The sequence below is a fragment of the Aythya fuligula genome, chromosome 8, assembly GCF_009819795.1.
Source record: "Aythya fuligula isolate bAytFul2 chromosome 8, bAytFul2.pri, whole genome shotgun sequence".
Classification (NCBI taxonomy): domain Eukaryota; kingdom Metazoa; phylum Chordata; class Aves; order Anseriformes; family Anatidae; genus Aythya; species Aythya fuligula.
Genome location: NC_045566.1, coordinates 19,901,403 through 19,918,411, shown reverse-complemented (window position 1 = coordinate 19,918,411; position 17,009 = coordinate 19,901,403). Strand labels below are relative to the sequence as shown.

At 54.4% G+C, this 17,009-nt stretch overlaps 2 protein-coding genes across 2 annotated transcripts in view; both read left to right on the top strand.

Moving 5' to 3' along the window:
• TNR (tenascin R) overlaps positions 1–4,868 on the top strand; it is a 58,617-nt gene extending 53,749 nt beyond the window's left edge. The window contains exon 22 of the mRNA XM_032191906.1: positions 325–4,868. Within this exon, the coding sequence (XP_032047797.1) occupies positions 325–444 (120 nt within the window). The 3' untranslated portion in view covers positions 445–4,868. The remainder of the gene's footprint in view (positions 1–324) is intronic.
• Positions 4,869–9,654: 4,786 nt separating this feature from the next.
• KIAA0040 (KIAA0040 ortholog) lies at positions 9,655–15,649 on the top strand. The gene is made up of 2 exons (XM_032192811.1): positions 9,655–9,713; positions 13,308–15,649. The coding sequence occupies exon 2, from the start codon at positions 13,410–13,412 to the stop codon at positions 13,749–13,751; it is 342 nt and encodes a 113-aa protein (XP_032048702.1). The 5' UTR covers positions 9,655–9,713; positions 13,308–13,409; the 3' UTR covers positions 13,752–15,649.
• Positions 15,650–17,009: the final 1,360 nt, after the last annotated feature.

The window sequence follows — 17,009 nt, the reverse complement described above, 5'->3', positions numbered from 1 at the left end:
GGGGTGACTCTGTAGCAGCCAGAACAAGCAAAGCCTCCTTTGAGCTACTGGGGCTTCATGCCTCGCTTTGGCTGCCTTGGTTATTTACCATAGCAGGCTGTTAAGTTACACTAAAAAATGCATACATCAAACCTGATCAGGAACCTTTGAGCTGTGGGAGAAAAAAACAAGCAAAGCCACAGCAGCTGAAGAGTTTCTCGTTCCCACTGCAGCAGGTTCTTCCTTCTGGCTTCTCTAGGCAGTCAAGCTTGTTTCCTTCCTCTTCCACTCTAGTTTCACGTACGGGTCTTTCTTTACCCTGAACCTCTATTTTCCTCCTGCCAGGGAATTAACTGGTACCATTGGAAAGGCCACGAGTTCTCCATCCCCTTCGTGGAAATGAAGATGCGACCTTACAACCACCGTAACATCTCTGGGAGGAAGCGACGGTCCCTACAGCTCTGAGCCAGCCGACCCCCTCTCCCACCACTTGACCTTTTCTGTCATTTGTTTGTATTTTATAATATGAAAAGGGGGAAAAAAAATACTGCTCCTCTGAGATAGCAACCTGACCCTCATAAGTCCTGGAGGGAACCACAGCACAAGCAAGGGCTGTGGGAGAGGAAAGACCTCATTGCTTTGCATCTGTCCCAGAGAAATACCAAATTTCCAGTCTCCCTACCCCAGTACTTTGGCCCTTAACACGAAAGGAAAGAGACCGATAGATTTTTGATATTTTTGTTAAAAGACTTAGAGAAGTCAATACCCCAGCAATACCCTGTCAGATGCTTTTGCCACAGGGCTCATGGCAGAACCCTTCCCGACAGGGACCTTGGTGCAGCCAGGGCCACCCCACCAGCTCTGTGCCACCCCATGGGCACCAGCTCCCCCAGCAGGCAGGGGGTCACCTCTCCCCCCTGGCATCCTGTCCTGAGCTTTGGTTATCGCAGGGGTCACCAGGAGGACCTGGAAAAGGTCTGCATACATAGGTGAGACACAGAGAACACACAACTCATATGCTGGGAGAGGAAAAAAAGAAAAAGGGAAAAAAAGAACAAAAAAAAAAAAAAAAAAAAAAAAAAAAAGATTCATGCAGTCTGGCAGTCTTGTTAGGGCCTGTTTCCTCTGCTTTCTCTGTATGCCATGGCATTGTCACTCACAGAGGTCACTGGGTGCAAACCAAAGAGCCACAGAGAAGGACCAGCAACCAATAAACTACTGCACAACCCCAGCCCAGCCCAGGTGCCATGTCCAGGGGCCTCCAGCAAGTGGAGAAATGATGCCAGCAGCTGAAGAAGGATATATGCAAGCTGGGAAATGCCCAGTCCCTTCCCTCTCCTACACCATCCCTCTTCTCTGCCATCACAAGAGGGACCCAAATAGTGCCTTGGTATCACCATCTTTCTAATGGGAGATCAGTTCTTTCCCCTCTTTGAAGGAAGTCTTGGTCCATTCAGACTTCGGAGCACTTGGAGACCTATGAAAGGCAGACATGTTCACCCTTCCCATCCTTAATTTCTCTCATCTTAAGGAAGACAGAAACTTCAGGTAGCCTTGGTTGTGCTCTGCTGTCATCGGCACCACCTTCACAAACCCAAGTGTCCATCTGTCTGGATCCACTCCTCCGCAGAGGGCTGCGGTCAATGCTGTGCATTGTTCCTCGGAGAAGGGACTTGTCCACAAGTCCGAGGACAATGCAGCTCATCACTGGATTCACAGCTGAGGGAGCATTACAAATGCTAAACACTGCTTTTTGATTTGATCACACTGAAGCTGCTTTGTCTCAAGAAACATCTTCCAGATGGGAACATAAAGGCATCTTTGCAGTAGCTTATAATTCAGGCCAGTGTCTCTTTCGTGGTCATGTTCCTTGGTTAGCTAACATTACTCATCGCTGCTGTGGAGCTGAAGAAAGGCCTCCAGCAGGAAACGCAGCCTCTTCATGCATGCTGTGCATTGACACACGAGCTCAGCCAAACTCCAGGTCAGGATCGGATACAGGGTCTGGACCTTCAGCCAGTCAGCTCACAACATGCCATCTGACCACAGGGAGGATGCTGCAGCTCATGCAGAAATGAGGCATCTCTTCTTCCTTCCCATCAGCATTAAATCAGGCACCAGGTGCAGCAGCCAGCTGAGCAAGATGATAGGATCTGACACAGGCAGTGTCACTGATGGCAGTATCTCATGCCTCCTGAGCAGCCCACTCCATTTTAGGAGCCAAAGAGCCAACAGGTGGCATCAGGTAGAGCTGATTAAAGGTGAAGAAGCCTCCTACTTGACCAGCACGGTAACATTTTTCCCCACCACCAAGCTTTGGTAGGTAAGAAGTGCCCTAACAAAAGCACTGTTGTGTGGTGGTTATAGCCAGGAGCAGAGACTTACAGAGGATGGCATTCATCTCCTGTCTCGGATGGTGCTGTTTGCTGGTGCACCCAAGTGAAATGAAGAGACGTCAGTGGGAAATGGGGAGCTCGGCATTTACTATCAAGGGGAAGGCAAGAAACCTCTTTTTTCATAAGCACAAAACAAAGAGAAAATCAAAACTTGCCTTGCTTTTCCAGGAGGCTCAAAAGAAGATTCTCAAAGAGGCTGATTATTCTTTGAGCAGGTTTCCTGACATGCGTCCCTCCCTCCCTGCTTACATCTGTCATCCCTCTTATAAGTCCTGTGGCTGGGATGAGAGAGCCCGGCTGACACCACCCCATCGCTGGGTCTGAGGGACGCCCTTGGAGATAATATTCAACCTTCCAGTGTTATTGTAAACCAAACAGGTTCTTTCAGAACAACAAAGGAGCCCTCACCAGTGCAAAACCCTGGCTCCTCCCTGATTCTTGGTCTGCTCTTGCCTGCTTGGCTTCTCTCCATTGCTGTCCTGATGGTTCAGGGACCCTTTGCCCAGGCACTGCTGTCGTTGCATCCCTTGTCTCACACATGGCAGCAGGGTGCTGCCTTTCCATTAGTTTGGTGAAGCAACACTGAAGTTGCTAAAATCTTTGGAAAGGAAAGATATTTACAAGCTGCAGTTTTGCTCTCCTGGTGACAACCTAACCCAAGCCCAGGCAAATGATCAGCAGTGATGACCAGATCCTCCGGGCCATTGCCCCTCGTTCACGTTGTCCATAGACAAGATGCAGTTTTTCAGAAATTTATTTTTCATCAGCTCACGATGACATTTTTTTTTGGACTAAGCTCCTGCCAGTGGCTTCAAGCAAACTTGTGTTTAATGGTGATGCTACAGAGTGGCCAGATGACTGAGTACAGCCTCTTTGTATCCTCCATCACCCAGAAAAGGGCAAGCCATTTTTTTTCAGAATTCATTCTCCAAATACAGCAACTTTGGCCCTGTCCCTCATCAGGGTGGCTCAGGCCTGACACTCCCAGGAATGAAGGCTGGGTCCTGCACGGTGCTCATCTCAAGAGAACATCGCTCCAGTACGTGGCCCATCGCCGGGCTATGCCCAACCAGTTTGTATGGCCCAGGCTTGTCTTAGACCCCAGAATGAACCTGAAGCCCCTCCCCAACCCACACCGGTCCTGCAGAGCCACCTCATGTCCATCATCCAGCAGAAGACCCACAGGACCTCCCAGCCTTGCAAAGCCACATCTTACTTTTAACCCCGAAACCCTAGAAGGAAACACCAAGGAGCTTTCTCATCTCTTGCCCAATGTTTTCTTTCCCTCCATTTCCATTCCCAGCTGACCTGAAGCCCATCTTTCAACCATGTGCTGCTTTAAAACACAGCCAAAGAAAAAAGGCCTGAAAGGAAAAGCTGCTCTCAGTACACTGATCCTCAAGACAGTGTTCAGAGATGGATAATTTATTGAAGAGGCCTCCCTGGAAATATCTGGGCTTTGGCAGAAGGATGCTGGAGGAGTGTCAGCGCCACTCAAAGACTGGGGAGAAGCCTTTGCCTCTGCTCCTTCTCTTTGTGTTCCTTCACCATGGGCATCTCAAAGTGCAGTACGAGCCTAAATGTACCCTCAACTCTTTCTCAAGGGGATATTTACCCCACGTGAAGCAGAGCTTAGGGCACCCTGATGGAGTTCAGCAGGAACCAAAGCTCCCACTCCTGGGGTGGCCACACACCCCCGGCAGTGCCCATGAGCCTTGACCCTCCCAGACACTGCCAACAAAGAGTTCTCACTCCCCAAAAAAAACTTTAATCCTTACACCCATTGACCAAAGGCTCTGTCCTGGGGCCAAGCCCAGCCCCACCAACCACCCAACCAAGCCCCCCACACATGGGTTGCACCCTCCAGGGCCACCTTCCCCCCCTCCCTATACCAGCTGGTGTCTGAGTGGGGATGGTGCCATCTCCCTGCCCCTGTAGGGGAGAGGTCTGGGGGTATGGGGGGGGAAAGGCTCATCCCTGGGGAAATGCTGCCCTCCAGGCCCCCTCGGCACCCAGCCTGGGGGTGCAAGCCCAAAGCTCTGCAGGTGCCAGCAGCTTCTTGGAGGGATGGTGGCACTGAGACAGAACCAGCCCAACAGAAAGCAGTCCCCTGCATGCAGGCATTACACTGCAATTGTGCTGATTGCTTCAAAAATCCAAAACAAATAAATAAGAAAATAAAAACAAACACACGCAGATAAGAAGGAAGAATGGAGGCAATGAAATCCCTTGGACAGATTCTAATGAACTAAAACACAGACCACTGCAGCCAAATGAGGGGGAAGATGAAAGCAGATAAATGCATAAAGAAAATAAATAAATAATATATTAAACAACCCTCCCCACCCCGTAATGAAAACGTAGCTGGGAGAATGGGATCGACGCTTGTTAACCATTGTTAACTAGTATTTTTAGTCCTGACCGCTCTTAGGCTATGTATAGTTCCTTTTTTTAATGCATTTTCTATACATTAATAAAAGATACCGAAGGAGCGAGCTGTGTGCCTGTCTGTGTCCCCGCCTGTCCGTGTCCCCTGCCCCTAGCACCCATCCAACCCTGGCACCAAGCCCTGACCCTGTTCTCCCACCAGGGACTCGCCTCCTCAGGACCTACCCAGGACCCCTCCTGCTTTTTTGTGTCCCAACAGCTTGGCCATGGGTGCCAGGGGTTTGTGCCACGAGGTTCTTCTAGGCTGGGAGAACGTGGTCTTCGTGCTCGCCAAGTGTGCAAAGAAACATGAAGGGGGACACAGCAACTGAGACACAAAGGGCAGAGCAACTGGGCTAAAAATAAAAATAAATTTAAAAAAGGAGGAACACTGGGTACAGCCCAGCACAGAGGGGCTGGGCAGTCTCCATCCTTGGAAGTTCTCAGGATCCAGAAGGAGAAAGCCCTGAGCAACCCTGTCTGCTTGGGGCAGCAGGGACCTGAGCCTCTGAGGTCTCCTCCGGACCAAGTTACCCCCGCACCCCATTCAGAAGAAGAGAGAGACCCCACAGTTGGGTCAGGGTGGCTGGTCCTTAGGCTCCAGGTACAGCAGGAGCAAGCCGGGGGCAGAGCTGCTCCTTGGCCTCAGTTTCTGTTCACAAATTCAACTGCTCCCAGGGGCCTTCAGCTCTGCAGTTCACAGCTAGAGAAACCAACCAGTGCCAGTGATCGGGAGTGGAGCTGGAGACCCCGACACCTTTGGTTAAAGCCCCCTCCTGATTTAAACACGAATCTGTCCCCAGCACGAAGGAACCCCTCAAAAGCCAAATTGCAAGGCAGCCTCCTTCCACCAGCAGAACGTGCTCCTGGTAAAAAAGAATAAAACCTTAATTTAGCAAAATCTCCAGGACAAGTCTGAATTTCAGAGAGCATGGGAAGTTTCCCTTCGTTTCGCACAGAGGCTTTATTTAGATCTCCTCCTCCTGAATTTCCATGCTCGCTGTGTTGCCAGCCGGGATGAGAAAGCCTGAAAGAAGCCCTTCTGCCAGACTGCTACAATATTTGTAAAATTTAATTTTGGAGAGACAAAACCAGGGGAATTTGCTTGGTGGTGGTTGCTAAACTTCTGTTTCTCGCTCCAATTTGAGAGAAAAAAAGGAACCGCTGTGCATGGGGCACAGCCACGGCCCCCCCACTGCCGGGAGCCCCGGCCGAGCACTGCCTGCACTCAACAGCCCCTGTGTGCTGCTCTGGCAATGGCCCAGTGCAGGCCCAGGGCCAGAATGGCTCTGATTTGCACCAAGCAAGGCCCACAAAGCCTTTTAGAAATGAGTGAGCTGGATGGCAGCCCCACCAGGGTCCCCATCCAGCACTGAACAAGGTGTAGTTGCGTGGTGCCATTTCACATCTCTCGCCTCCCTCCTGGGCTGTGCACGGCAGCCACATTCCCCCGGGGCTCTTCCAGCCTGAGCAGAGCCCCCAGCCCTGCTGCCTGCACTTTGTCCTGAAACGTTTCATCAGAGCCCTCTTACCAAAGTCCCCTTCTTGCATGAGCGATGCTCAGGAACTTTGTCCCACCAGCAAACATCGGGAGCACGGACAAAGGTCCCCGATCAGGCTGGCAGACACCAGTCCCAAACCCAGAGCCTGAACAACTGCAGTATTAACCCGCTACCTCCTCTCCTGAAGCCACCCCACCATCCTCCTTTCTCTGCCCATCACCTCATCCCTGTGCCCAGAGCGAGGGGGATGCAGAAGCCATCTTTGGTGTTCACAACAGCCCCTTGTCCCCATGCTGTCCCTAGCCTTGGTGACATCACAACAAAAGAGGATGTTGAGGAGGGAGAAAAGAAAGCAGCTTTGCAAGAAAAACCCTCCAGAAAGTGAAAGAAGGAGCGATAAGGTGGGAAATCCTATCATTAGTGATTTGACAAGCCGATGAGAGAAACTGGGGGCAGGGGGGGAGGAAGGGGCACTGTGGCATGAGGAGTGGCATGGAGGGATGGAGGAGTGCCAGCATCCCATGTCCCCCTGCCGCTGGGGACAGGCCCAGGCCCTTGGGCTGCCCTCCTGCTCCCACGTCCCCAGGGCACCCGAGTCATGTCGAAAGCAGCCAGCATCTGCCCACTCCCCGTCTCGTATCGGTTCCTCACCCATGACCCAGAGCTGCCCCTGCCCACCAGCTCCAGCATCCTCCTGGGGGGGGGCAAGAAGAGGTAAAGCTGCTGTAAGAGGAAGGCCTCAGGCATGTTTTGCCTCTTTCACCTCCCACAATTTGCATCTCGCTTTCGTTTCCTCAGGCACCCAGCTGCTGTTCTCCCTGCAGAGCCTGCGTGAGCAGGGGCAGCTCAGGGCAGTGCCACCAACCAACACTGGCAGCCAGGGGTCTGCAGCACATGGGGACCCCCTGTAAAATACCCCAAACACCTCAAATCCTGAGCTGCTGCTCCTGGAGCAGGGAAGATTCGGGTTAAATTTCAGCTCCAGCAGCCAAAGTCTGCCAAGGTGACCAAGAGCTCTGGAACAAGAGACACATCTGGGAAATCCCATCTGAGGTGGTCCAAGCCCCTGGTGGGGCCGGTGCCACCAGGCAGAGTGGTCCAGCCCCTCGAGAGCCGAGCTTCAACTCCCCAGAGGCACCAGCAAGTGGCATGTCCCACAGAAACAACTTGCAACTGGCTTTTTTTTTTTTTTTTTTTTTTTTTTAATTAGGCAGCTGCTTATCATTAAAGAAATGGCATCACCTTGCCCAGCTCTTACTGCTCCCCTGGGCTCAGGTTTGGCGGTGCTGCACCCAGGGGCCCCAAGGGCACCGCTCAGCTGAGGGAAAGAGCACGGCTGGGAGGGGGGAGCCAGCTGCGACCCTGCTCCCACAAACACGAACGTGTTTTTGCCTAAAAGGGAATTTTGGCAGCTCTCAGCATCAGGCAGAAACCAGGTGTTCAGAGCAGCATGAGATTAAAAAGTAGTAATAATAATAAAGGGAAAGAAATCCAACCAACCCAACCGGCATCTCCACTCACAGGCATTAACCCCCAGGAGGCCGCCTTGCAGCCAGCAATCCCGATGGAGAGAAGCCAGGTCAGATACAGACCCTGGGGAAGGAAAACCCCGTGGGCACCGAGGCTGTGTCCTGGCATTGCTTGTTCCCACGCAGGTGGTTGACACCCCCCCCAAAAAACACAGCCTTGGGAGGCAACGGGTGCTGGGATCCCCGTTCCCACTTACACAGCAAATTGCAGAGCGAACCTTGGGAGAGGAAAGGCTGCCATTGAGCCCCCCAGACCCCAAACTCCATGATGCCAGCCAAGGCACTGTGCCATGCTCACCCTCTCCTCCAAAGTATCGCCCATCCCATCCTCCTCCCACCTCTCAGGTTTTGCTCCAAAGCCGGAAAGGCGACTGCTGCTGTTCAAATAAATACCAAGGGCTGCTATTTTTATCCAGTGAGTGACTGGGCATGCTTTATTTTTGGTGTTTAAACTGCAGCCTCCCTTTTTATTTTTTCTTTCTTTCTTTTTTTTTTTTTTTATAGCTGGGAGGGGGTAGAGGGAAGGAAAAGGCAGAAGCATCGGGGAAAAATGAAAGGAATGTTTCCCTGGGAGCAGAGTTTTCCATTGCTTACTTTAAGCTGGGCCAGTGTGTGCAAACAGAGAGCCGAGGGGAAGGTGTGCCCATGCCTACGGCCGCTCCTGTCTGTGCTGCCTGGGAGGCAAAATCGGGAAATTTGGGGGTGAGGGTGCAAGGCTGCAACACCTCGATGGGGAAAAGTTTGCAGCAAGCGGTGGGTTTGCTGGCAAGCCTGAGCAAGGAGGAATTAACATCACGTAACAATTGCGATTGAATGTAGTAAACATTTGCCTGAAAAGCAGTGCTGCAGCGAATGCACACCCGTTAATGTCGGCTAGGGGCTGGGGCAAAAAGAGCTCTCAGCTGTGGGACGCATCTTTCCAGCCACGATTTTGCCCTTGATTTGGGTTAAAAACAAACAAAACAAGTCCTGGGGGATTGCATGCTTTGGGTAAAAATAGGCGATTTGCTGTGAGCTCCCGTGGCTCCTATGGGATGCGTAGGCTCACGCCTGGAGCGCCGATGCACTACTGGTGCTGTTTTCTCTGCCAGCCAGAGGCACTTCAGCTTTTCCCAAACTTTTAGGTCTTGTTCCAGCTTTAAAGGGACCAAAACTCCCACAAAGGTCTCCACAGGTTCCTCAGCCTGAGCTGGAGAGCCAGGAGGAAGAAAAAAAAAAAGTGGCGTAAATCCGGCGTGGGAATGATTCATTGGCCTCTGAGTCACAGCTTCCTCTTACTCGGTGCCGCTTCTGAAAAACAGCAAAGGCGTCCGCAGCACCCGGGCACGCTGGGCACCTCCTGCCCAGGGGGTGCCCCTTTTGCCATTACCCAGCACACGCTGTAGGAGCCAGGGTGGCCCCACGGCCTGCGGGGCAGCGTGGCGGACGGGTGAGAGGAGCAGGTGGTGGGCTCCGAGCCCCCAAAAAGCTGGTGGCTGCGCGAAGCCTCCCATGCCAACCCAGCGCCATCGCGGTGCCCCGTGACGGGAGCTGGCACCGTGAGGGGCACGGGCGCTGAGGGCGACTCCGGGGATGCTTCCACTTTGCCCCCCAGGACCCGGCGGAGGGGCTGGCGTTGCTCAACCAGAACTAAATAAAGTTGTGGAGCCCCCAGACCCCTCTCGGGGCGCCCCCGTGGGGGCGGGCTCGGGGCCGGGGGGGTCCGGGAGGGGCCGGCCGGGGGCGGAGGCAGCGGGGCCGGGCGCCCGTTCCCTCCCCGGGAGGGCGGAGGGAAGGGAAGGGGAGGGGGGGCCCCGGCGTCGTCGTCGCCTCCCCGGCGGAGTTTGGGCGAGCACCTGGCCGGGGACGCGGGGCAGACGGAGGAAGGCCTCGGAGCGCAGGTCGGGGGCGGGCAGGGGCTGCGGGCCGGGGGGGCGCTGCGGGAGCCCTGACAGCGCCGGGGGGCTTCGGGTGGCCGGGCCGGGGCCGTGCTGATGGGGAGGGGGGCGCAGGGATGGGGCCGAGCTCACGGCGGAGTTTGGCTGTGCGCCTGGTATCCAGCGCCCGCAGCGGGAGTTTTGGGGCTGGGGGTGGGAGCGCCGGCACCGCTGCGGGCTGGAAGGGTGGAAGGGGGAGAAAGGCGAAGGCTCGCTTGGGTTTGGGCTTGGGTGGTGGCTTTTGGTGTGCGTTTGGATTTTTTACCATTTGAGGAACATCTCCCGAGCCTGCTGTGGGTTGGGGATGCCGGCTGGCCAGGCTGGTGTTATGCCTCGTTTCCAGCAGGGCAGTGTGCAGGCACGGCTAGGAAGGGAACCGCTGGCCCTCAGGGTCAGATTTCACCCGGGTTCCCTTCAAGCCTGCAGGTGCAAAGGGGAAGTGGATGTCCTCCCTCCATACGTGCCTTGCCACCCCTGTGCCAGCTGTGTCAGCAGGCCCCGAGGGAGAAGTCCGCACGTAGCAGGTCCCAGCCCCACTCTCAGGGAGCTGCCGCCTCCCTACAATCTTCACCTCTGGCCCCCACGCTGCGGTCGCTCAGTCTCAGGCATGGGCGAGCTGGCATTGCCAAGGCAACTCTGTGTTTTGGTTCCTTTGCCTCCCCAGCCAGGAGTGTTGGCCCCAGTTTGTGCTTGTTTTCCACCCACGGCCGCCCGTAACGCAGGAGATGCTCCCCGCCCTTGAAAATCGGCTCGCTTCCAGCCGACGCCAGTTAAAAGAGCCGACGCTGGGCACCAATGGTCAATAAAACCTTACACAAGGGGCACAGAGAGCAGCCCCAGCCCCATGTCCCCACCACAGGATTTCCCGAGCGAGTTACCGTGTCAGCTTTCCCCTGACATGCTGCCAGTGCTGGCTACCCAAGAACAAAGAGCTCATTTAGCAGGGCATTGAGCAGCCTTCCCAAAGACACTGCCCTGTCTCTGAACACCTCCCTGGCCCAATTTTTGGTCCCATACCTTGACCGAGAAAAACAGCCAAGCTCCTGCCAGCAGCTCTGCGGGCTCTGAGCTCAGGTCCATCAGGGGCCATAGCATGGACACAGCTCTCCCTCTCCATCCTCTCTCTTGGAGGGAGATGCTGTGGCTTCACCAAACTGAGCAACACCATGAAATTTTCCGAAACGGTGAGGCTGCACTGAGGCAGCCTTTGAGCTAGCAACGAGTGGCCTCGGCTAACCCCTTGCGCTCACAGGCTCCAAAGGCACCAGTTTTCCTGCTCTCCCCTCCCCTCTGTTCTTTAAAACTGAAGAACCCCTTTCTTTAGCACATAGACATCTCTTCATCTGCAAAACAAAGGGCGATGCGCACACCAAAAAGAAAAGGCGTTTATAAACCAGCTGCAGAGCCGTGCTCGGAGGTGGCCGGGGCTGTGGTTTCGGCACAGGGCAGTGCCAGGGCCCTCGGAGGGATACTGCTGGGTCGCTGCACCGCAGCCCCCGGTGCCATTACCCCACGTCGGTGGGCTCGGGTTGGGACCCACTGCTCCACTGCTTCCCCACATGCCTCAGCCAGGAAGGTCCCTCTGGGCCAGGCACATCCCAAAATCAACCAGTCAGGGCTTTTTTTCAGCACATTCAGATCCATTTTCAAGTGGAAGCATTTCAAAGGGCTCTGCTTTTCTTTTTTTTTTTTAAACTGCAAACAATTAATTATGAGCTTAAAAGGAAGTCCCAGCCCTCCTTCCCTCCTCTGAAGCTCAGAGGCAGTAAACACGAAGCAGCTCAGTGCAGGAATAAAACTGTACATCCTGTTTTGTCTGAAACTAAGGCGGTTGTTGGTCTTGTGTTGTTTTGTTTGTTTGTTTGCTTGCTTTTTGGAGTTAAGTGTATCATAGGAGGCAATGTTCCTGCCTGGATAATGAATGGCCAGGGTATTTATGGATAAATGGCAAACTTGCCTCGCGCAGATGGCTCAGGCCGAGGGAAAGCTGCTCTGTTTATTTGTGCTGCCATTTAACCTTTATGACATCTCTACTAAAAAAAGGCCTCTGAGAGAAGGCAATTTGGGACACCGAGCATCTGAAAGAAGCTGCCCTCTGCGTTCCCCCTGTGCAGAACCTGGGGGCAACAGAAGTAGCAATGGGCACCAGGGGACGGTCCTGTACCTCCCCTGGGAACAAACCCTTTTTTAGTTTCCCTTTGAGCGTGCAGGAAGCAGAAGATGCAGCGCTTCCAAAGGCAGGATTTTCCCTTTGGTGCTGCCCCTTGGAGCCTGCCTGCCCAGATACCGCCCCTGACGGAGAGCCCCGCTTCCTCTGGGGGTGTCACAAGCGCTATGTTTAGGGCTAGGTGGGGCTCTTTTGGTTTCTTTTTCAGACCGGGTGGTTTTTTCTGGTCACCAGGAGGGTGTGTGACTGTGAGGCTAGGCGGGAGGATGTGCATGGCAAAGTGCAGCGGAAACCCACAGTGCTGCATGCACGAGCATCCTCGAGGCCACAGGTGCTGCAACAGCAATAAGCATGGTTCAGAGCGGGGAATGATAGCACCGCAGTCGTAGAAGCTTCAAGCAAAAGCAGGCCAGGGCTGCTCCTGTTCCTCCCTGGGGGAGTGTGGTCTCTGCAGGAGCAGTCAGAGACCCAGAGATTGGGGGGTCATCTGAGCAGAGCCCAGCTGCCAGTGGCTGTTGGCTCTGCTCAAAATTTCTCCGCTTCGCCCTGGGTCTGGCTGCTGGTGATGGCGAGCAGCCCCTCCGGGACATCACTGGGGTTCAGGCTGTACAGCTGAGTTGTCACCCTGTGAAAGTCTGGTTTTCCTTTTACCGTACCTCAGTTTCCCCATTGGTGCACACTGGGATTTCGGTATTCCCTGGAAAGGCTGTAGGGCTTGAAGACCAAAGGCTGAGACACCGATGTAAAACATGGAGCAAGGGTGAAACATGGTCTTAGAGCCTGATGTTGCTCCTGCTGGCTCTGTCTGCACAGTCCATAATTCAGTGACCCCAAAACTTCAAATTCAGGGCTCAAAGGCCCCAGAGGAGCTTTGTCTGGCCCTAAGGCAGGACCAGAGCTGGGAGTGGAGGCAGCAGCTCCCTTACCCCTGCCTGCCTCCATGGCGGGTTGCCTGCAGGAGGGTTTCCCCAAAAACCTGGGGCTCAGCAGCACCTTTCCCTCCAAGGGAGAGGAAAACCTCGCGTCATGCCACAAAAATGTTCCTCAGCCCTGCCCAAGCCTTGGAGCAATTCCCAGGTGAGTCACAGAGACTCCTCTATCCCAGGCCAAGGCTCATCCCACTCCTGCAGACAGCCCCTGCTCACACAGAGGTGGAATTGGGTGCAGGGCTGCTCTCTGGGGACTGGGGTCCCGCACCACACCACGGGTGATCTGCTCAGGTTCAGCAGGCTCTCACCTACTGAGTGCTCCTCGCTGGAGGGACGCTTGGCCAGACCCCTCTGTGGCTGCAGACCTCTCACCCTGCAGAGGCTTTGGCCATGCTGGCATCTCCAAGGAAAAAAATGCCAAGGGTGCAGGCAACTGACTTGTGTGATTTCTTGTCTCTGCAGGCACCATCCAGAGCCACTTGTGAAGCCCGATAGCTCTTTCCAGGAGCCAAACGTATCCCAAGGGGCCTTCAAGCAGAGGGAGCCTGCTGCCCAGGGGGCAACATGGAGCAGAAGATCAGCTCTTTCTTTAATTCCATCTTGGAACTCATCCGCACCAAGCACAAGGAGGGAGTCTTCAACACTGTCTGCCTCGTAGTGCTGATGGGCCTGCCCTTTGTCGTCCTCATCGCGTCCATTTTCATCTGCTGCCACTGCTGCTTCTCCAGCTGGCGGCGGCGGCGGCAAAATAGGAAGAAAGGCGGCCCCAGCAGCAAGGGACAGCCACACGCCGACAAGAACAAGAAGAACAAGAAGAAGAAGAAGAAGAAGGATGAAGAGGACCTGTGGATCTCAGCTCAGCCCAAGCTGCTCTTGCTGGACAAGAGGCCATCCTTGCCCATCTAGCAGACAAGAGGACACACGGTCTGTCCCCGCAGATGCTGCCGGTCCTTCCAGCTGCGCACTACGAGGGGCAAGGAGATGCCAAAACTGCTGCCATTTCACAGTGACTTTGAGAAGAGGCAGAGCCCAGCACCAAAGGGTGAGCACAGAGCAAGGCAGTTGGACGCAGGTTTGTGTCCCGCACTGCAGCGGTGTGCCCGAAGCTCAAAACCCCGGTGAAGGACACACACGCATGTACGGACACCGGTCCCACTGAGCACCTGGGGGTGACCCGCCACCAGGCTGTGCACCCCCTCACCTTGGAGTCACAAAGCAAGCCGAGCGCAGCATTACAGCACGGCACAGAGGCATCCTGTCCCCTCTGGCCCCCAAACCAAAGGCAATAAGAGCACCACGAGGTGCAACTCAGCCCGACCTCAGAGACCTCAGGACCCAATTTAAGGCAGCAAAGCAGAAGTCCACGCTACCACCCAGCCTAGAGGCAGGAAGGAGCGAGGAGGCCGCAAGACCAGCCCTTTTGCACCAGCACTTCAAAAATGTTCCTTGAAAGACTGTTTTGTGCAGACTTGCCTTTGAAGAGCTCACCGTGCTGCAGCAAAGGCTGCACCACCTCTGTGCTACTGCAAGAGCAGAGACGCAACCTGAGGCTGTGTAACAGTTCAGCTACGGGCATTAGTGTTATTTATTGAATGACTACTAAAGAGCAGGACCAAAGGCCCCCTCTGCCGGGGGCTAGGCACACTGAATCGGTATCGGAGCAGCAGAGACACTTGCCTGGCACACTCAGCCCTCCTCTCGGCCCATGCCACGCACTGGGACATGCGCAGACCCACCAGCACATGCTGCTGCCAGCCGGGCAGCTCTCCCAGCTGCTGTATGGCTGTTGAGACAGCTGCATCTGGGATTTGGGATGTGCTGGAGGGTACATCCTGTCCTTCCTACCCAGCTGGATCCCACACCCATCTCCATCTCCATCATCCTCGTCTCTCCATCACCTCCTTGGACAAGCGATAGCTCAGCCGGCCTCAGCAGCTACCAGCCCACACCCAGCTCAGGTTTAACCCTCTGCTCCCCCCAAACCTACCTCCTGAGGAGCTGGGGGATCTCCTCTGCGCCCCGCTCTCCATCCCACCAGGCTCTGTCTCCCCCAGTTTGCTTTGCCAGAGAGGGATGCGCAGGTGTGATCAGAGGCTTCATCACATCCATTTTTTGCCCTGCATCCTCCTGCTTTTTACCACTTTTTAAAGCCCCTGGTGCAGACTGGAGCTGCCAACGAGAGCCAGACATCTGGGGAGGAGAAGCCAAACCCACAAGGACAAGCCTGGATGGAGCTGCTGGACGTGGCCACATCCAGCCTGAGGAAAGGCAGTGCCATTTTCCCAGCTCCCGGGTGGGAAAGCCACCAGTTCCCAGCGGTCACTTGTGTCACCCGGCCCCAGTTTGTCCGCCTCCACCAGGGCGGTGACGCTAATGTCACATCACAGGGCTTGGCTCCGTCTGGCTGTGTTGGTGACAGCCTTGAGGCCAGGCTCCTCCTCACGCAGGGCTTAAATTGCCCCCATATGTGCCTTATTTCCCACTTCACTTTGTGACCATTGAAACAAGCAGCTCCCTCCTCCTCCAGAACAGGAAGCCACATATAATGGTGGGAGAATGAGGCTTTGCCACACCTAATCCCAGAGAGAAACATCCGTCCCCTGGCCAGGTACTGCTCCCCCAGTTCAGCCAGACCAAGAAGGGGCTGCGGGGTGACCCCACAGCACCCACCGTGGCGAGGAGGCGAGAGCAGCACGGTACAGAAACGCCGCCACGTGGGCCCTGCACTGCAGCCACCCCTGCACTGTCTCCCTGCAACTTCATTTCAGCATAGACCTCTTATTTTCCTAAGGAGTCCATGCAACAGGGGAAAAAATAAACTTTTTGCCTTTTTTTTTTTTTTTTTTTTTTTTACAAAAATAAATTACTGCAAAACTGTAATCAAGTGCCGTATCTCTAGCTCTCAGTCATGTTTACTTTCATGGGGAAATTTTTCTTGTATCTGTGCCCTGGCCCTAGATAAGACAGCGGGAGAGCTCAGTGGTCAGAGGCTCTGTGCCTTCCTGTCTGCAGCCAGCTGTGCAGCTCCGAGATGTTTTCTTAAAGAAACAGCTTAGCTTAATCAAGTTTAATGGCCTCACCTTGCTAATGAACACAGTCGAGCTCCTCTCCCCAAGGGCAAAAAGTAGCAGGAGGAAGAAAAAAAACTCTTTGCAGCTCAAAACGCTGCTTTTTTCCTCCTTGTGGAGGGTCTGCAACACAGAATGAGCCCCAGCTGATTTTCATCAGACAAGTATTTCACGGTGTCTGCAGCTCCTCGCAGCTGTCTGCACCAGGCATGCAGCAGGGCCAGAGCTTCCCCAAATGGGGCAGTGAGTGGCTGCAGAGCTCCCTGTCCATGAAAACAAACAAAAATGAAACCTGCCCCCGGGGCTGGGGGGGTCAAGTTGATCATCCCTTAAACTGGAGCAGTCCAGGGATTGCCAAAACTGTCCCACACGCTCCTGAAACACCCCTAGGAGGGGAGAATTGGATTCTCATTGAGTGTTGTGTTATTTCTTCAGCCAAGAAAGGTTGAAGCAATGACCAAAAGCAGCATGGCTGCTTGCTAAGCTAGCGCCCGGGGCAGTGAGACGCTGCTGTCTTCTCTCTCCATAGCCCACTGAATGCTGAGTTACACCACTGGGAAGTGGGGGGGACAGTGGGGAGGTGGGTGAGGATTCCACCAGCTCCGCACAGCTGCGTTGTGCAGAGTTCAGCCCTCCAAGTGCCAGCAGCAGCAGCGGCTGTGCTGAGCCTGACATAACACAGCAGATGGGTCCTGGCATGGCCATCAACAGCACGATCCCCATCAAGCCAGTGATGCCGAGGCAGTGCATGCTTCTGGGACTGAAGTTCTGCCCTGGGCACACTGCAAACCTCACCGTCCACAAAATTTGCAAGGCAGAAGCTTTGAGAAGCTGTTCTGGCCCTAAGGCACAGCCACTGCAGGGCTGGGTATAGCCTCAAAACAAGGGCAGTAAGAGGATGTCAATTTTTTTTCTGGGACTACCCCAAGCAGCCCAAGCCTTCAAACCAGACCAGCCAGCTCCTGCAGGCAAAGAAATTGTGTTATTGGAGCAGTCTGAGCTTCTAAAGCTGTAATACAGACTGGTTAACCCCAAAAAGGTCTTTCTATGGAGGCCAGCTGGATACAGGACACATTCTCCTAAGCTAGCATGAAGA

Bases quoted from the DNA above. Each gene is read 5' to 3' on its own strand.
- KIAA0040 (XM_032192811.1), top strand. From the start codon at position 13,410: ATGGAGCAGAAGATCAGCTCTTTCTTTAATTCCATCTTGGAACTCATC.